Source organism: Perca fluviatilis, chromosome 15 (genome assembly GCF_010015445.1).
Source record: "Perca fluviatilis chromosome 15, GENO_Pfluv_1.0, whole genome shotgun sequence".
NCBI classification, from domain to species: domain Eukaryota; kingdom Metazoa; phylum Chordata; class Actinopteri; order Perciformes; family Percidae; genus Perca; species Perca fluviatilis.
This window is the reverse complement of record NC_053126.1, coordinates 5,483,636-5,504,222: the sequence shown is the minus strand read 5'-3', so window position 1 is coordinate 5,504,222 and position 20,587 is coordinate 5,483,636. Positions and strand designations below refer to the sequence as shown.

The 20,587-nt window shown below is 42.1% G+C and overlaps 2 protein-coding genes across 3 annotated transcripts in view; both read right to left on the bottom strand.

Annotated features, from left to right (window-relative positions):
* Positions 1-6,273, bottom strand: part of ep300b (E1A binding protein p300 b) — a 34,313-nt gene extending 28,040 nt beyond the window's left edge. The window contains exons 1-3 of the mRNA XM_039824488.1: positions 4,789-6,273; positions 2,122-2,738; positions 210-386 (exon numbers count right to left, since the gene is read on the bottom strand). Coding sequence (XP_039680422.1) covers positions 210-386; positions 2,122-2,738; positions 4,789-4,882 — 888 coding nt within the window. The 5' untranslated portion in view covers positions 4,883-6,273. The remainder of the gene's footprint in view (positions 1-209; positions 387-2,121; positions 2,739-4,788) is intronic.
* A 2,361-nt stretch (positions 6,274-8,634) lies between these two features.
* xpnpep3 (X-prolyl aminopeptidase 3, mitochondrial) overlaps positions 8,635-20,587 on the bottom strand; it is a 17,483-nt gene continuing 5,530 nt past the window's right edge. For both annotated transcript variants that reach the window (XM_039824485.1, XM_039824484.1), the window contains 10 exons: positions 20,279-20,401; positions 19,821-20,008; positions 19,368-19,587; positions 18,192-18,376; positions 17,950-18,012; positions 16,351-16,464; positions 16,105-16,190; positions 15,269-15,452; positions 12,481-12,601; positions 8,635-11,571 (listed from right to left, as the gene is read on the bottom strand). In XM_039824485.1, coding sequence (XP_039680419.1) covers positions 11,405-11,571; positions 12,481-12,601; positions 15,269-15,452; positions 16,105-16,190; positions 16,351-16,464; positions 17,950-18,012; positions 18,192-18,376; positions 19,368-19,587; positions 19,821-20,008; positions 20,279-20,401 — 1,451 coding nt within the window. In that variant the 3' untranslated portion in view covers positions 8,635-11,404. The remainder of the gene's footprint in view (positions 11,572-12,480; positions 12,602-15,268; positions 15,453-16,104; positions 16,191-16,350; positions 16,465-17,949; positions 18,013-18,191; positions 18,377-19,367; positions 19,588-19,820; positions 20,009-20,278; positions 20,402-20,587) is intronic.

The window sequence follows — 20,587 nt, the reverse complement described above, 5'->3', positions numbered from 1 at the left end:
GGCAAAATGGCCACACTCAAATTCAAAAGTTCATATCCTACAACAGTTCTGACCATAATATACTACACCAAAAGTTAAACTGTGTTCTGGTTCCAGTGAGGAAGTAAAAGGAATGACGTTCTACTTTAGACCATCTGAGAGAGTTCAGTTAAAATACACAAGCTTACTGTACAGTACATCCACCTATTCTGGACAAAAACAAAGCTTACCATCCCAGGCATGCCCTGACCCGGTGGGGCCTTCTTGTCCATGTTAAACTGGTTGGCCATGTTGTTGGGCAGGCCTGCCTTATTCTGGAGCTGTGGGCCCGGCCCTGCTCCTGGCAACCCCTGGCCAGACTGGCCGTACGGACCACCATAGGGGCCCGCATTGGCCATCATATTCATCTGGAGAGCAGGGTGAGGGGGCAAAAAAAGGAAAGAGGTAGGATGAGAGAAGAGGGAGGAGAGACGTATGGAGACAAAAGACGGACAAAAAGTAGTTTAGAAATCAATTAAAATAGTTTTCATTATAAAAATCATGATTTAAGCAGCCAGTCAACAGATGTTCAAAACATTAAAAGGAAGAAATATGGGAGGTATTACAATTCTTACATGACTTCAAGAACTACATATTAGAGATGTTCCGATACCGATACCAGTATCGGCTCCGATACTGCCTAAAACGCTGGTATCGGTATCGGGAAGTACTGGAGTTTATGCACCGATCCGATACCACGTAATGAAGCCCTAAAGAAAATCTACGTTAAAGTAGTTTATTTATGTTCTTTTTCATTATAACTATAAAAGAAAGTTCTGGGGCATTCCTTGTTTGCGTTTGTTCATGTTTCACAAAGAGTTTAACCTGAGCCAGACCGACAACAAAGAAAGAAATCATATCACATCCATACAGAGATAGTAGTATACAGATGTTAAAACATAATGAAATATATGACACACTGGTATCGGATCGGTACTCGGTATCGGCCGATACTCAAGTTCAGGTATCGGAATCGGTATCGGGAAGCAAAAAAGTGGTATCGGACCATCTCTACTACATATGTACCAAACTACTTTGGACTTTTGTCCTTCATTTTAACAGCAGCACAGCAAATATGTCAAATGATTTGTTAATTGTTGCTTTGTGACTTAATTGAGTCTAACGAAACCGTTCATCCCTACATCTGAGAAAATTACTGCTTAAACTGCACAATTTGCTCTGCATTGAACGTGAAGACATACACTTCACTTATGCATATTTTAACTTCAGGACATTACTAAATCTAAACTACATCACACTACCACAGTGGTAAGGCAATGAGAGTTATGCTGCTAGTTACGCTAACGATTAAAATGCAGTACTGTCTTCACACCTTCAATTAAAACTGTCCTTTGGCAAATTGACGAGCAAAGAGGTTAACCATTAATACCACAGAGTGAAAAGTGATGTAGCTGTGAGTCAAACACATAACCACACTTTCTCCTGCATCTGCTCTGGAGAACTCGTCTTCAGCCCTCTCACGTGAGCAACTACTACAGGTCTACTACAGTCTGCAGCGTCACTCAGGTCTGAAAATACTGTTTACTCGAAACCAGCTCAAGTGAAAGTAGCTTACAGGGTGAAATTACCACAAATTTCTTTTTCAAGTACTTTACTGAACAAGAAATCCAATCACATTTTCGCCACACACACACACACACACACACACACACACACACACACACACACTAACAGGAAAATCTCAATAATAATTTTATATACATCTTCCCACTTATCTAATGGCTGGGATATGACATATTGACCAAATTCCAGTTTTTGTGTAAATGTTGTCCTTAATATAATGCACTGCACTAGCAATATACAGTAAACATCACTTTGAACTTTGCCACAACATGTAAAAGAATGAGAGTCTTCTATAGTTGAAGGGAACTACATGCAGGTGTTGGATTCAACAGAGCATCAAAACCACACTTTGTTTTGGCCGGAATTTAGAACATCTTAGCCTCAGTTAAAATCTGCAGCTTACCACAATTGATAATTTGCTATAAAATAGTTGCTACTGCGATGTCAATTTCTGGCAGACAACTGCAGCCTTTTCAGAGTATCTGCAATGCCTGGCCCTGCTGGGTTGAGTGTGCTTACCTTGTTTAGTGCTCCGGGTTGCTGTGGTCTCATCCCTGCCTGACCCCCGGGTCCCATTTGCTGACTGCCTTGCTGCTGCTGCTGCTGTAGGGTTTCCGCCAACAGATTGCTGTTGTTACCCATGCCCGCACTGCCAGGGTAACCCAGTCTTGGTGAGCCATTCATCACCTGCCCACCCATCAGGCCTTGCTGCTGCTGTCCAGTGTTGCCCTTCTGGACACCCATCATTGCAGCTGCCCGACTCATCGCTGCAACCCCACCAACCATCCCAACCTGCTGCATTAAACCAGGTTGCTGCTGCTGCTGGCCCTGGGGGGGCATGCCTTGTGGTCCACCAGGGGAGACCGTGACACTCCCCATCATCCCCATGGAAGCCCCAGATGCTGTGCTGTTGGACGTAGGGCCACCCTGCTGTGCTGGTGCTCCAGCGCGCAAAAGCTCAGACAGCTGTTTGTGTTTTGCAGCTGCATCTTGGCCTCCCAAACCGAGCCCTCCTCCAAGTCCGCCAAGGCTGGTATGGAGTTGGCTAACATCCCCTCCGTTGGTTAGCCCCAGGTCAGTGGAATTGATGAGCTCATCTGGGAGGTCATGTTCCAGGTCAAAGAGTGAACCAAAATCTAGTCACAAAAGAAAAGAAAGAATTTACCACCCACAAATATAGAGATTAGGTTCACAGCTCAAGAAATTCAGGATTTGCACTACATTCAGCCACAATTTTTCAAGAATAATTTAATTTAAGTGTGGTACAACGCTGACATTAGTTTGAAAACTATCAACCATTAATCTAGAGCCCATAGCTGGACAGCCAGTGCAGCAGTAGCTGCCTCTCACAGCCTGGATTTCTCTCCTGGGCATCAGTTTGTGGTTTGATGGGATGCCAAACATGGAGAATGAACACAGTAAGGTCAGGGTGAGAAGCCGCAGAGGAGTAAACACTACAGTACCTAGGTAGGTGTGTGCATTGGATCTACAGTTGTGGTGCAAGAGCATGAAACAGAAAAAGTTTTAGAAGTCATATCCACTGCGACAGGAGGCAAATATATTGAAATATTAAAAATCGCAATCTCTTTCCTCGAGTAGACCTTTAATCCAAGGTAAAACCTAAAAGGCATTGATTGCTCTACTCTTAAGGCCACAAACCAAGTTCTCCCTTCAGATGGCCTCACAAAAACTGCACATTTGATTTTATTTATGATGGCTTCTGGCCATGTCAACATCTCTATTAATTCTCCTGAAAATAGATGCTACTGTTTAGATATACTGTGCCAGTGTTTGAAATCATGCATGAGACTACTCATGGCATTGGGAACCCAGACACTGTAGGAAATTAAACATGCATCAAGCTTGAAATTCACATTAACTTATTTTCTGGCACAGCTGGACAGCTGGTGGTGTGGCGACCAATCTTTGCATAGTTGACAGACTGTATATATTAAAGTTGTGTTATAACAAATATTTTTAAGCTATACATAGTTTAATTCTTAGTGCAAAAACATATTCAACTATTAACTAAATCATTATGGTTCTGTAAATCTCGTTAGAGCAGTAGAGGTGATGCCAAGAGTTCATAGCTTCTAGCTCAATATGTGTAAATTAATTCGTTAGCAATATAAGTTTTATTCACAATCAACGTGAAAAGCATTAAAGTGACCAGCTTGGGATAAGTGTTGAATCCCTTTGAAAAAAGTAAAGTGCAGCGCGGTGTCACCGTGCAGAGTCAAACAATGGAGGGGGGGAACAAGAATGTGCTTCGTCGGTAGCACAATTGAGAAACTAAAAGCCTTTGAACAAAATATATGAAAGAAGATGTTTCAGAGAGAGCGGACGATTTTGCCCTTTAATTTAAACGCTGCAACACCGTCAAAATTGACACACAGCTACATCTTCAGTTGGGCAACAATGCTTTGCGCAACTTTAATGAAGTGTCGAACAATAGCTAGCTGGTACGACAATAGTTCACTAAAAAACAACACGTGAAGCACACAAAATTCATGACTCCCAAACGTTTATACTGGGACTACAGAAAGGGTTAGTACCCACAGGAAAGGGTTGCTTTTGTGCCCAACGACGTTTAGTAAGTTAACAATCACTTATTTATTTGCTAGCCAGCTAACGAGCTCAGCTGAGCCGGTGGTTATCTGCCTAACGTTAGCTAGCTAGTTAGTTAGCTAGCTTGCTCCGTTCCCGTTACTTTCTCCTGAAGCTGCAAGGAAACGGTACTTTGTCTCTAAGTTTACGGAGAATAAAAGCCGGTTGTTTAATGTGTATGTGCTCTTGTCCTTTTAATTAGTTAACTTTTAAAGTAGCACGATAACTTGAAGCAAAGTGGGGTGACTCGACTCTTCCATTGTTTAGAGAGGTGGCTCTTATAGTTAGCCTGTTGAGGCTAACATCAAAACATCCCTGCAGGAAAGTTGCTCCTGCCGCCAGCACTACATTACGTTTACTCTTTAGCAATACAAAATCTCAGACTATACATTTTTAATCAAGCTACAAGTACATTAATGTTTAAAAGCATTAGTTATGGAGCAGCTGTGTCAGATCAACTAAGTTGCTGTGTGACTCTACAGGGACCTCCAAGACTGACCAGTAATTAATACACCAACAACAGTCAAAGCTAGTTTATGTTTTATCTCCAGCTAAGTAATGCATGCAAAATATATTTACCATTTCCATCACTGGCAGACACCGAGAGAGCTGGAGAGGACAGCTTGGGCCTCTTGGCTGAAGGCGGGCCGGACTCCAGGACATTATCGGCCATATTTTTGACGAATTAAAAAAAAAATGCTGTAGATCCACGGAGGGCAAACGTATTTCCTTTATTTGCGTCTCCTTATCCCTTTAAGAAACGCTTCTGATCGTTCCCCCACCGCTTGGGGGACGGTAGGGGAGAAGAGAGCAATGTTGAACTCTTTCCCTCACAGTTCTCCCTCTCGGTTTATTCCTCTCTGCAGATATCAGTCCCCCTCCCCTGTCGGAGATTTTGTTTCTTCACAGATTTGAACAGGAGGAGGTGGGAAGGTGGAGTCGGCAAAAAAGGCAAGCGTGCGGCCCTCTGACAACCTCATGTAGCCTCTTCTGCGACACAAAAAATGTCCCAAGATCTGTCCTCCGTGCTGCACTCAGTCCTGTCCGCCATAGTCGGCGGAGAAATCCTGTATTTCAGGTCTGAAACGGCCCAGTGGAGAGTCTCGGAAATGATAATTACGACCCAAAAATACAAACCAGGAGTATCCCTGTGTTAACTTGTGGAGGCCGTTCTCTCATGCAACAGTTTTCAGATCCTCGACTGCATTTACCATTTCTCTCACCTGACCACACATCTCACTGCTGCCGCTGATTCCTTTACGTTTCCAGACCAAAAAGGCAGTCAACCGGTGTGTGACACCACCAGCAGTAGTTCTCAAATGCAATTAAAGCGTAAGTGGTACTCTCAAGTGCAATACTGAGAAGAAAAAAAACACAACTTGCATTGGCTTAACAGTAACTGAATAAATAGTATAACAGTCCTGCAGAAAGATGAAAACACCGGAGTCTCACACTTGCAGTCACTCAGATAACAGGGAAATATATTGCGAATGTATATACCCATGCATGACTTGTTTTTTGCATGTGCATGCTGACTAAAATGTGCACTTAGTGTTTGACCATGCAAGGCACTGGGTCAGAAAAAAAAAAAAACAGACTCGTATTGCACATTTGGTTGTTGCAACCCTTTAGCGCGATTGTGCCTATTGCAGGCAGCGGGGATGGCAAAGGTTGAAAATAGAAAATCTTGTCAAAAATCCCTGCTCTTGTGCAATCGATTCTAATGCAGACTTTATTTCTTGGACAGTATAGTTCTCGAGGGCAATCACAGCGCTAATTGTCAATCAGTGGACAGTCAGATTGATCCAATTAGTTTTATTTTGCAGAGGACTATCTGTGGGGTTACTTATCTTGTGCTCCACAAGAGGTTCCTCCTCCGGGTTTCGCTTGGTCTAAGCACTTTAAATCTCAGACAATGAAAAGAATTATACATATTTCAAAAATATACCTGTCATTTTCTGCTTATAGGTTGTCTTGGCCATGCAAGTAAAAAGAGAGAAAAAAAAAAGATGTTAACCAAAAACCGGAGCACAGCGAAGGCGACAGGCAAAAATGTGATACCAAAAAAAAATTATGGCTATTTATTTCAGATCGGCACACTAATGTTGACACCCCCCCTACAATATTTTGGGCTGACAAAATCCTCTCATTGACTCTTTGTGATGGAGAATGCCCCCCTTCGTGTTGATCCTGGCAATTTTACCCTTCTCTTTAAACCCGTCTTTCTTTCCACCTTTCCCTTCTGCCCGGCAGCAATTTATTTATATAATTGTCTATGCGGACTCTTTCCTTCCTCCGCGAGGGACACATAATGATTTTTCATGTTGATGTTTTCCCTTTTTCGCAGGTTTTTCCTCGTTATGATAATACATATAGCCCTCTTCCGCCTCTCCTCTCTGTCTCCGCTCCGCAAAACACCCCCTTCCTTGGATTTTCGGAGTATTTCCTTCTCACGCATACATATATCACCGATTCGGTTTCCTCTCCACTGACGTCGTATCTTTTCGGTGGTGCTTTCTCGGTCTTGATAACACGGAGAGGATTTCGCCACTCTTTCTTCCTCCGGTGGTTCCCGGTGTGTAGCTGCCGTCGGTTGCCGGAGTCGCTCCTTCTCTCGGTTATCTCCTCCCGTTTCTGACGGTCTGTCCGCTAAACAAAATGGCGCTTGTTGTTTCTACTCCTCTGATACAGGGGGGAGGGTTGGAGGTACAGCAACATTAGGCGTGAAGGGGAGGAGGCGAGGAGGGAGGGTGGAAGGGAAGGGAAGAAGCGGGGCGGTCGTCTTCGTAGGTGTTCGGGATTGTCCGGAAACCGGTTTCCGTGCCCTGTCGGCAATCAATCTGCAGGGGACAGTGGCGCTCCATGTTTCTCTTCCTCCGCCAAATAGTAGTAGTAACAGTAACAATCAGTGGTGGAAATCAACCGACTACATTTACTCAAGCACTGTCCAAAAGTACAATTTTAAAAGGTACCTGTACTTTGCATTTTATGCTACTTGACACACTTACTTACACACTAGGATATTAGTGGGACATATACTTTTCCTCCACTATATTTATCTGACCGCTATAGCTAGTTAATTAGCAGATTATGATTTTGCATTTAAAACACCTCATCAGTTATTGCAACATAATTATTTGTTATAATTTAAACTGCCAAGCAGTATACAAATTAGACAGATAGGTGTTTACCTGTCAATGTGTTAATAACAACAATGTAACACTGTGAAAGGAGCAATTCTAAAATGAGTACTTTTATGATTTATATTATAAGTACACCTTGCTAATAATACTTTTACTTAAGTTACATTGTGGATGCAGGACTTTTTCTTGCAGTGGGATATTTTTGTTATTACCACTTAAGTCCTGCATTAAAATTATGAAAACATATGCAAGTAATATCAGAAAAATGTACCTTATGTAATAAAAGTAAAAAATACTCAAGGCTAAAATGGCCCCTATGAGTGTTATACCAATATATTACACAATAGTGTTATAGTTTTTGCATTAATGGGCAAATATCATTGGGTAGTTTAATCTATAACAATGCATCATGTCTTATAAACTCATGTTTTGCTGTAAAATATGAATCTATAAAGTAACTAGTAACTGTAAAATAATTTTAGTGGAGTAAAAAGTACAATATTTAATTCCGAATTGTAGTGGCGTAGAAGTACACCGAAATAGCAAAGTCAAGTACAAATACCCCAAATTTATACTTAAGTAGCATTAATGCACTTGGCTGCGTTCCACCGCTGTCACATTATCTATTCAACACTATTTATTCATCACTCACTGAAAACATTTAACTTGTGTGCTTTGAGTGCTTCAAGTTTCCATTTTTCCATTTGTGTAAGTTTCATATTGAATCCCGATTAGCTTCCAGAGTAGTTGTGATGTCACGTTCGTATGTACACGTCTTAAACTGGGGTTTAATGTGAGCCCGGAGACACTTTCCCCCTTTAGCAGATAAATGTGAAAACAGCCTTCTAGTGTCAAACTCTGCACATACTGTAAATCAGGTGCAAACCATTAGAACATCAGTGTAATCCATTTCAGTCACCAACACTTATCTCAATGCATCACTGGGTCAGTTGAAGATTAAACATACTTAACATTTGTATTCTATGTGAAAACAATAAGAAATGCATACACTGTTATGACAGAATTAGCTATGGATTTAAGAACTTCACCTTTAAAAAAAACTTTTCATTAAAAAGGGCTGAGCCAAAGCAACCGAGGCGAGAATAACTGTAATCAATTGTCTGATGACACAGTGCAAGTATGACGTAGTCATTTCAACACCCAATACTGCAAATAATGGGACATACAACAAAAAACACCTTTATCACAAGGACCCCAACACCTTCAAAAATATTCACTTTGACTTCAGAGTTCATGTGTCAAGCAATACATTAGTCTGATCTGGTTTGCTGGAAATGGCTGCACACAGTTTTATTTGGGGGAGGGTTGGTGAGGCTAGACTGGATTACCAATTTGCCAAAACAGAAAACTGCCACAAGGCTCCAAATGCCCAGGGGTTGCAAAAGCCGCATGTTTGCTTTGAATCCATCGATTTGTGATAAATTGGAAATGTGCTGGGAATATGCACCACTAAGGCACAGTATCAACTGGTGCATATTCCTGAATTCCATGTAATTAAATTACCACAAAATTGTCACACAGCAAACCTGGGGCCAACAGAAAAGTACTGGTTGGTCTCTGGGCAAAAGATAATTAAGATGCCATGTTGTGTATGTAATGCACAGAGATGGAGGGACAGCAGGCCTGCTAGCAGGTTAATCCAGTCGTTGTAAGAGCCATGACACTCAAAGCAAACAAAAATAATGTACCGACTGTGGCAGTAAATCAGAAACAAGCATTTTCAGTGGCTGTGGTGTTAGAATTCAACAATCTACAGACTTTGAACATTTTCTTTCGTCTGTGTGGAGTAGGCTAAATTCTCAATGAAGACTGTCACGACAATGTCTGTGAAATATTGTGGGTTACAGTGTCATTCTAATGTTAAAGTTTTAATTTTTCCAAACTCCTTACGGGACTTTGAGCACCACAAACCAAATAGCATCGTCCTGGGGTAAGTTACAGAGTTTAGTCCAAGGCTACTATAGGCCACCCACTCATTTTCATCATATTGGACTCCAACTACTAGCCTAAATTATTTAACATGATTCCATTTCCCTTGTTTTGTCAGCAAAAAGGAAATAAAAAGGTATGTATTTACATATACAATGAGAGATCTCATCTTTTTAATACATATAAACACCATTTTCTTTAAAATAGATCACATTTTTCTCTCTGCTGAAAAGACACAACAGCACACACACAAACTCTTTTCAGTGTACACTTTTTAAGCCATTTGAGTGCATTGGTGTAATCATTACCATCATACCAGGTTTGTCAGGAGCAGCTATTTAAGACAGGTTCATCTTTATTCATCACTGGTGTGCATGGTGTACATGGTGGTCTGTTGATTTGACATAATGTGGTCATTCCTGACCTTCCTGCAGTTCAGTGAGTGAATGTTCAATGGTGTTTTGAGCTTTTGTACTGCAGCATGAGCTGGGAAATAATTATGCTTTTTTTGTGTAGGAGACAAATGAAGTGTGTGCACGTAGGCTTAAACAAGTTTTTTTTTTAGTGAGAGAAAGAACAAACAAACAAACCATTATATCCTAGTGTGCCATAATGGTGGAAACTCTGAAAAAAAAAAAAATAAAAAAAGATGATGTGGAGCAAATCGATTTTAAGAATGAAAACGCTTCCATGGTTGTTGGATCTAACCACTGGGTCTTCAACTGAATATATACTTGATGCAGGAGGTTAACGGTTGTTCCTAGGTTTTTATTTATAGTTCAGCATCAGATTTCACCCGCTGATAGCACCATGATAACACTAGATGAATGTATTACACATTATCAAGATTCATCTCCATGTTGTCTTGCTGTAGCCCTGATGTGTAATTACCTTTTTGAGGAGAAATACGGCAGTTACAGCGCAGTATACGCTCCAAAGCCACACCGTAACCCCTATAACAGCGAAAACACACCGAGCGCGTAAGTGGCGCGTAAAGCCCGCAAAGCACACGTGCCTGATCGCACGCCTGACCATTCATACCGGACGCATATTTCTGTGCGCCAGCCACAAAGCAATCCTCTCTGTCTGTCTCTCTCTCTCTCCATGTGCCTGATCTCATGTCTCACTGTGAGGTCAAGACAACCAAAATCACCATGAACATACTGTAGGTGTTTTATTTTGAAATGTGTTCGCGATCGCTGCAGTGCACGGGCCAACACGGCCTCTCCGCGCCCGGTATGAACGGACAGATTGGATAACATGGGCGCCAAAATATAAAAAAATAGCTGCGCTACGCGATGCTTACACACCCGGTGTGTTTTCACTATAAGGTTGCATTCACACCAGATCAGGCATTGCGACTGAAGTGCCAGTTTTCCCATTAATTTAATGTGGGTATTGCGTTAAGGCTGCGACGGTGAGGACTGCAGTGGATGCCGGAAAAAAGCTCAGCGACTCTCCGGTGAAAAGTAGAAACAGGAGCAACGTAACCAGCGTTCAGACAAAACACAATGGAGTGTAACGATATGTTTCACGTATAGTTACTCACTTTGGCCTTGTGCACCAGTTTAAAACCCTCGGTAACGATAGGCCTTGCATCCTGGTTAGTTATTAAAAGTCAATGTGTTTTTTAAATCCGTCGATACGGAAAGAGAAACCCTCGTAGGACCTGGCATACTAGCAGCATGGCTAAAAGCTAGCACCATGGGGAACACAATGGAGACACAGATTGGTCATTTTAAGCGACGCTCCCACTCCGCTGCACTACCCTTTGCTTATAGGTGCAATGCCGGATTTGGTGTGAATGCAGCCTAACACTCAACTAAATCCACGCTTTACTGTTGATGAGCTCTTCATAATCATTCACAAACATGAAACCGGTTTCTTTAAACATTTAGCTAGACAACAAAAATCAACGATCTTCCACGCCAGATTTCTACATTTTGAGGCCTTGTTGCAAGTTGCTGTGTGCTCCCACCTTTCATGTACCTGGGCTCTGAGCTTGACGATGTCATCACCGTGGAGACGGTTGAAAAAGAGCAGCACGCTGCCTGCCATCGATGCCTGTGACTCACTTGGTCACTTGTCTGCCTCTCCCTGCCCTATCTCTGGGCACAGGCCTTCTCTACATCAGCGATGGTCTTGGGTGCATCAGAGGACAGGATCAGAGGGCCTCCCTTGTCTTGGATCACCACATCATCCTCAATCCTGACGCCCAGGCCGCGAAAGCGCTCTGGCACCTGGTCATTGTCCTGACAGATGTACAACCCTGTGACAATAGAAGGAGGGAAGGAGCTGAAAATCAAATATCACGATATTTATGACCAAATACATCAACGTCGATATTGTGGCAATATTGTAGGGTTGACTACTGGTGCTTTAACAAAATATTAACACAATGAGAGTTTTGATAAATAACGCCAATTCGTATGCCATTTTGGCATGTTATCAAGACACAATTGCTTTTTTCCATTGACTTACATTACCTTGCGATTGCGTCTCAATCTACGCCAAGTTCTCCTGAGAAAAGAACGGTAGCGAGTAGTATGAAAGCCCGAAAATCTGCATAGGGAGGTTGGTTGGGGGGGTGGATGGGTCAAATAACACAGGACTTTCACCCAGGAGACCGGGGATCGTGTCCCGCGTTTCACGTTTCCTAAACCCAACCTGTCCGCTATATACGGCGTAGACATACACACGGATAGCTCAAAATGCGTACAGATAACACGCAGAAAGTGGCGTGTATGTTTACACAAAGTCTTGAGGTCATGTTGGGTAAGTTCAGAAAATGACATCACTTTACTGTAAGGCAGCCATTAAAACCAGTAAAAGACAACACTTTTGTCATATCACGATAATACGATATCCAAAATTTAAGACGATATCCAGCCTCATAATCAATGTTTATACAATAAAATATCGATATATTGCCCAGCCCTAGTGGAACATTTATGAAAGCAGGAATAATGTGAAACGTAAAAGAGAATGTAGAATAGATATTGTGTAATGAGGGGCTGTTCCTGTCCACCACGGTAACTGGGAGGGATGTTGCGATTGGTTGTGCTGCAGTTTGGATTTTTTAAACCTGCTTTCACCTCGATTCTTATCAACACAGCAGCACATCGTGAGGAAACATCAAAAGAGTGAAAGGGGATTCCAAAGGCTAGTTTGTCTATACCTGGTTCGATAGTGATGGCCATTCCTGGCTGTAGAGGTTGTGAGCGGGACAGCTCAGGAGTGTCGTGGACGTCCATGCCCAGGTAATGGCCAACGTGGTGGGGGCAGTACCGTCGTGCAGCCTGGGATGAGTATACAAACTTAACATCAACAAAACTAAAGCTTTAAAAAAGGAGTTGTATAGAAGTTTCCAGTCCCACAGCAGACACAGCTTGTTGCTAAACATAGATAACATGAAATGTAGGGGTGAATAAGCATCATCAGAAAACTTTCTACCTGCACTAACGGAGCACAACTGAATCTAGGAGCATCTAAACAACAAAATTATTAAAAAGGGGAACACCAGCTAAAATAAAAAATCCAATAGGTTATTTCCATGGCCTAGGAAAGATTAATCTAGATCTGTGAACAAGAGCTTCTCTCTCAAAGCCAGAAACCAGAAAGTCTAAGGTATGAGCTAAAGTACAATGTTTTGCCATGTGCACCATCTTAGTTTACTGTGTTAGCATGCTGACATTTGCTAATTAACACAAAGTACAGTTGAGGCTGATGGGAATCTCATTGGTTTATCAGGTATTAAGTAAAAAAAACAAATAATTAGACAAATGGAAATTTTGGTCTCTCACAGGGGAACCCCATTATCAATCAGTCAGCCAATCCAGAAGTCAACAAGTCAGAGAAGAGGCCTCGGGCTTTCCAGGCCAATTTTTTGGGCATTTTAGGCCTTTGACAGGACAGATGAAGACATGACAGGGGATAGAGAGAGAGAGAGAGAGAGAGAGAGAGAGAGAGAGAGAGAGAGAGCGACATGCAGCAAAGGGCCGAGGTCGGAGTCGAACCCAGGCCCGCTGCGTCGAGGAGAAAAGCCCTACATATGGGCGTCCGCTCTACCAACTGAGCTATCCGGGCGCCCTTCCAGGCCTTTTTAGTGATTTTTTTCTTTTCTTTTTAGAGAAACCAGTTGAGTAAATTTACATTCAGCTTTGGTTTGGCTGGCTTGTTTTATTTCCCTGAAAAGAACCACCGTAGGAAATAAATGGCTCTATTATACAAAGTTTCAAGCATATTGTGTTTCATGGAGGTTGTAATTAGGTCATTTCATATTTTACATTGGCTTAATACATAGCTGATGGCTATGTCCATGACCACAAACCACTGTTGAGGACATAAATGAACCAAAAACGTTTAAAGTTCAATGCCAAGCTGCCATGGTAACAGTGCTAATCTGACAAAAACATGTCCACCTCTGGTGTGGTTGATTGATATTCAACAGCAGGGCCAGATTTCAGATTTACATTAGCAATATAAAAATATATTTGTGTGCATGTGTGTGTGTGTATCCAGAAATGCAAGTTAATAGAGTGAAATATGATCTTGGGCTTCTGTATTTATCAGAGACCCTTTATTCATCTTAACTTAAGGAGCAGCTGAATATTCGGATCCGGGTAACATAACTTTCTTGTATGGTAAATTATTTGCAACTTATCTTAAGAAATTGTGTGACTGGCGGCAACTACTTTGCTTCAATTTATTTCATCATTACTTTCAACTGAATGAAGCCGTAGCTCGGCGCTCTTCTAAATCTCCTTGTCTTAATCCACATAAAAAAAATCCACAGGACCACTCGGTAAAAGTTTAACTAAAAAAAATGAAATAGTATTGTGCAATATCCACTTCCAAAATTATAAGGAGAGAAAAAGCGAGAGAAAAACGAGAGAGGTCAAACAACTGTGTGGCTCCAATCTTAGCTCAACTGACTCAAAAGCATGGACAGTAAAATAATGGACACAGCGACGCCATATATTTCGACGGAGACCAGTGAAGTCACTTTTCCGGTGAGCGCTGAGCGTTACTGCGCAGCCTCAAACTGAGCTTGAAGACGTAGATGTGACGTGAGCAACCTGTCTGAAAGTGTGAAGTCTTCTGGTAGCTGTGCCAAGAGAAATCTCAATCACTCCCAATCTTACAGAGACGGAGAGCAGTAGGTGTATGTAAGGAGATAACATCGGCACAGGCTAATTACTGATCACTAACATGCTAGTTAAGATTAGTCATTAAACCTAAACAGCTAATGGAAGTCCAAACTGCCTGAGAGCTTCTCCTGTACTATACGGTAATTCCTCTACTATGAGACAGTAAGTCTCGTGGTTATGACACAATCGTTAGCCTATTTTTACAAAAGCGTCTGCTACGGAGCCATAACGTGAGGTACAAGGTAATGGAGCCTTTTATACATTGTTGTGTTTCAATAGAAATAAACAATTGACAAACAGAATCTTTAAACGCTTCAGATGTAAAGTTATTCGCTGTCAAAGTGACGCCAAAATGAATGGGAGTAAATGGGATGCTAACGGGAGGTGATGGCTTGTTAGCCTACAATCTCCCCATAGGAGGTACGCTTTCCAGATGCTCGCTTACCCTCTTGCTCAAAAGTGCCACACGTAAAACTTTCCTCCCCTCTAGTCAATGTCAAAAGTAATTAAAGGTGTATGTACGGCCATGTTTTCCCAAATATTACAAATGCAATATATCTAAATTAAATTGCATGTGTGTTTAAATTATCTGCACACATATATTCAGTGCAAAGAATATGCAATTAACTTATTGTACCACTGTAAATATGAACTGTAATTACTTATTACTAATACTGTACATATTCCTAATATTCCTATAATGGTTCCTTTTAAATCAATCAACCATATAAATGACTGTACTTTTTCACATAGACTTAAATTGTTGTAGGCCCATTTGCAAAACATAAATAACTGCATTTAGGCTCCCACAATTACCTTTAATACATCAGCGTCGCTGGTGCTGGCCTTGACGATGCCTAGCCGCCTGAGCTGTCGTCCCAACAGAGCCAGCATGGTGCTGTAGATGTGATCCAGGCTGACGCCCGCTGAGCACAGAGACAAACAGGAGCGCTGGACCTCCAGGACGGCCTCGTACAGCTCCGCCTGGGCAGGACTGAACCTGGTAGGAAGGAGGTGGGGGCAGCAGACAGTAAAGGTATGTTTGTTGTCTGTCATTGGAATAACTCTCTTAAAAGTAGGGCCGCAACTACTGATTATTTTCATTGTTGATTATTTTCTTAATTAATCGATTAGTTGTTTGGTCTGAAAACGGTGAAACAAGATTTCGTCCTCAAATGTCTCGTTTTGTCCACAACTCAAAAGATATTCAGTTTACTGTCACAGAGGAGAGAAGAAAAGAGACAATATTTTCATTAAAAAAAATGACTCAAACCAATTAATCGATAATCACAATAGTTGGCGATTAATTAAATAGTTGACAACTAATCAATACATTTTTGCAGCACTAATTAAAAGGCCCTAAAATCTAGAGACATGGAAGATTTCAAAACAAATCACGTATAAAGCTAAAAAGGCATAATACTACCTGAAAATATCCAATGAGATTAAAAAAAATTTAGGAAGAAATCTGAGAGTATTGTGGGTGTTCAAGAAACAAAAGGTGAAGGCGAATGTGCAGAACAGATGGATTTCAGTTAAACATCTGCATTTAGAGAACAATCATAGAAAAGAATATGTAGAGCATGTTTGAGTCTCAACATAAACATGCAAAGATATTCTTCATCAACATTATTTTTATTTGTCAAACTTACTTTCCATTCACTGGCCATGTTCGAGTGATATCACTGACGTAACCAAAGTATTCACAACCACCATCGAGCAGCACCATTTCACCATCCTGATAGAGAGGTGGGGGGGGGAGAGAGAAAAATTTGTCAGTTAAGCTATTACATCATTAGTGTATATACATAAACACTTTTCAGAATGCTAGTTGTTGATCTTGGATGCATCTTCTGTGACAGGACGGATGCATTAGCACATTCAAACCCTTTCTTTACCTTGATAATCTGGTTGTTGTTTATGTAGTGCAGAGTATTGGCTCGATTCCCACCAGCAACAACAGGGGGATAGGCCAGGAAGTTGGCGCCATGGATCCGATTCTCAAAATCAAACTGGAAGATTAACATAAGGTTTTTAGTTTTCTTTTTCTTTTTTTAAAGCCTTGTGAGCTTCACGTTTGCTGTCATCTACACTGTCCGATTTCTGTGAAAACAGCTTTTTAATTTGCTACAAAACGGAGCTATGAAAACCACACCATCGTTACTGCACTCTGGCTTGGTAATCTCTGACCTCTAGAAGCTGTTTGTCACACATACTGTTAATATCTGCAAAATAGACAGCTAAACCAATAGAGCTTAAAGGTCCCATGACATGGTGCTCTTTGGATGCTTTTATATAGACCTTAGTGGTCCCCTAATACTGTATCTGAAGTCTCTTTTATATAGACCTTAGTGCTCCCCTAATACTGTATCTGAAGTCTCTTTTATATAGGCCTTAGTGGTCCCCTAATACTGTATCTGAAGTCTCTTTTATATAGACCTTAGTGGTCCCCTAATACTGTATCTGAAGTCTCTTTTATATAGACCTTAGTGGTCCCCTAATACTGTATCTGAAGTCTCTTTTATATAGGCCTTAGTGGTCCCCTAATACTGTATCTGAAGTCTCTTTTATATAGACCTTAGTGGTCCCCTAATACTGTATCTGAAGTCTCTTTTATATAGACCTTAGTGGTCCCTAATACTGTATCTGAAGTCTCTTTTATATAGACCTTAGTGGTCCCCTAATACTGTATCTGAAGTCTCTTTTATATAGACCTTAGTGGTCCCCTAATACTGTATCTGAAGTCTCTTTTATAAAGGCCTTAGTGGTCCCCTAATACTGTATCTGAAGTCTCTTTTATATAGACCTTAGTGGTCCCCTAATACTGTATCTGAAGTCTCTTTTATAAAGGCCTTAGTGGTCCCCTAATACTGTATCTGAAGTCTCTTTTATATAGACCTTAGTGGTCCCCTAATACTGTATCTGAAGTCTCTTTTATATAGACCTTAGTGGTCCCCTAATACTGTATCTGAAGTCTCTTTTATATAGACCTTAGTGGTCCCCTAATACTGTATCTGAAGTCTCTTTTATATAGACCTTAGTGGTCCCCTAATACTGTATCTGAAGTCTCTTTTATATAGACCTTAGTGGTCCCCTAATACTGTATCTGAAGTCTCTTTTATACAGACCTTAGTGGTCCCCTAATACTGTATCTGAAGCCTCTTTCCAGAAATTCAGCCTTGGTGCAGAATTACAGCCACTAGAGCCAGTCCCACAATGAGCTTTCCTTAGGATGTGCCATTTCTGTGTCTGTAGCTATTGAGGAGGAGAGAGGGGGGGCAAGGTGGAGGGTGGGGGTGTGGCCTTGACCAACTGCCACTTTGCTCGTTTGAAAGTCAGGATGTCTCTCTCGTGGGTAAAAGATTATCTTTAAAAAACCTCATAAAGTGAAATTTTCATGCCATGGGACCTTTAAAGCCAGCTGGTATTGATTTGTTCTGAGTTACCTGTAAACAAAATATTTAATTTTGATAAACTGACATCATGGTAACAGTTACCTTAGCAAAGAGCACGGCTTCATCTACGTCTCCTTGAGACAGAGCCATCGTCCTCCTAAAAGCCTGAAAGACAAAGGTTCGACATAGAGTGACTACACTATACAGCTATCTATCTTAAAAAAGGTGTAAAGAGACACGGTTACAGAATAATACACAGACGTTAAAATGTTGCCCTATTTGCAGGCATTTATCTGTAATTATAAACCATTACAAAATTGACACTAAGTAATTTAAAAACCAACCTGTGCTGTGATGTGACCTGCTTCTTGCATGAGCGCTACCTCTGCTGAGCTCTTGATGGCCCTAAGAGAGTGTACGAGGGGCCTGAGAGAGTGCGGCATCGACCCCGCCTCCAGCAGGGGGACCACATGGGTCTGGTGGAGCCGAGGGTGGGCGGGCTGAGAACTGTCGTACCACAGCACAGTGCCTGAAAGAGGGTCGGAGTAGGGAGAAAATGGGAACAGTGAAGTTAAAAGGTTTGCGGTCAAGTGTTAGTTCCTGTTTTTTGTTTCTTTGAAGAAAAGTTCAACCTTTAAGTTAAACGTTATTTGCCATTAAACACATAATGCCTATGGAGCCCCCCTGGTCCCACTTTGTCAAAAAATTTATTATGACTATCTCGTGGCCTCAAGATAGTAACTCATGGCCTCAAGATACTATCTCGTGGCCTCAAGATACTATCTCGTGGCCACGAGATAGTTATAATTAATTTTTTTTTTTTACAAAGTGGGACCAGGGGGTGTATTAGCCGTAGGGAGTCACTGTTTTTAAAGGGGACCTATCATGCTCATTTTCAGGTTCAGGTTGTGTTTTTACTAGAACATCTTTCCATGCTTTGATGCACTTTATTTTTCTCATACTGTCCATGGCTGCTGCACCTGTATACCCCCTCTGTTTGAGATGATCCGTTTTAGCCTCCCCTCCCGAAAAGGCCTAGTCTGCTCTGATTGGTCAGTGATTCCAGGACTTCCGCATCTGTGCTCTCGGCGTGTCTGTGGCTGCATCTCATAACCTTTATTTGATAGCTCCTCCTCGACTCCTCGGCTGAACTGGAAGTTGTTCTGTCCCTCCTCTGTGAGGGCTGCCTCAAAGCTCTTATTTCTGCCCCGAGGAGCGAGCATCGAGGAGGACCGAGGAGGACCGAGGACACGAGAGCAGCCTTCCTGGAAGCTGTGCTGTACAGCTGACAAACTCATGCGACGCTTCAGAGGAAAGGACATCTCATCCCTCTAAAAACACATTCGCGCGTTGCCTCTCTCCTCCCATGAATTCCTCGCGTCTCTCCCGTGCCTCCTTGGTGGGAGGGACTAAGACGCGAGGAAAGGCGGTAAGTGGAGGAGTCGAGGAGGCAATTTAAGGGGTTATGAGATGCACCGCTTGTATAGCAACACATTAACCATGCGTCCTTACACACCAACCTTTAAGGCACTTGAGCACAACACCTAGTTCTTCTGTGCTATGAACTCTCTCTATGCCGGTCAAAGCAGCCGCCCCATCCTTCCCTGAACGGGGCCCGTCCCACAGCTCTCTCCCCGGGTCTCTGCGGGGGACAAACAAGATGGCCTGGTCTGGTCGTCCTTTCCCATAAAGAACCAGAGCACTGTCAGGCTCTAGGATGCCACTGAGGTAGAGAAAATCCTGGGGAACATTTGGCTCCAGGTTAATTGATGAAAGCCTTGCTAAAATAACAATCAGTATTCCTATTGAGAAATAATTAGCATAGGACCGCTAAGTAAGAGACATTCACATTCCCTTGTGTGTAGATAAAGTGTTTTAAGCTTTTACTATTACCTGTTACGTTCAAAAACCCACAAAGGCAAAAGAAGATTAAGCTGAATATTAAGAAATACAACTTTGGACCAAACAAGCACCTGGTTCTGGTGGAAGGGATAAGGGATGTCATTGGTCATGTAGCGGGTCGGATGGGACAACACGATGACCACATGGGTGCTAGAGGAGGCAGAGGGTCCCAGCCTGTCTGACTGGGCCTCGATAAGTGAGGCCAGCCGGTGTCTGCGGAGCTCGTATTCTGTCTGGCTCAAGCCTGGAGTCACCTCACCTGAGGAGCAGAGATCACATATGTTGTGTTTCAGAGTTAAACGACAGCTCATCATCACCTACACTGTGCCATACTATCTGTCTCCTTGATGTATTGTTATTTAATATTATTTCTTTATGTCACATGCGGTGGTGTCTGTGATCTACAATAGCTCCAGTGTGAGAGCAGGAATCCTAACATCCTAAATAAATATGCATTGAGCCTGTTGCAAGTTTTCCCTGAAAAATCTAAATGTACTCATGCAGCATTCTTTTTATAAACAATACTCGCCATGTTTGATGAGGTGTGGATGAGTGTAAGGGCTGGGCTGGCCCAGGTACCGAGGTGGAACGGTCTTTGGTTTCAACCCTCCTGGTTTCACAGAAATGTTTCTGCACGGGCACCAGACGCATCCTCAAGACAGCAACACAACACAGACAGGCAAAGACTCTGAACTGGGAACCCACAATGATGCATGCAGACACGTCAACTCTTAATTCTGTTTCATCGACAGTCACAGGATGTTTTACAGATTGGAGCTTCACAGCTGGAGGATTTTAGCTTAATCACAGATATATTAGTATTAGTGCACTATATATA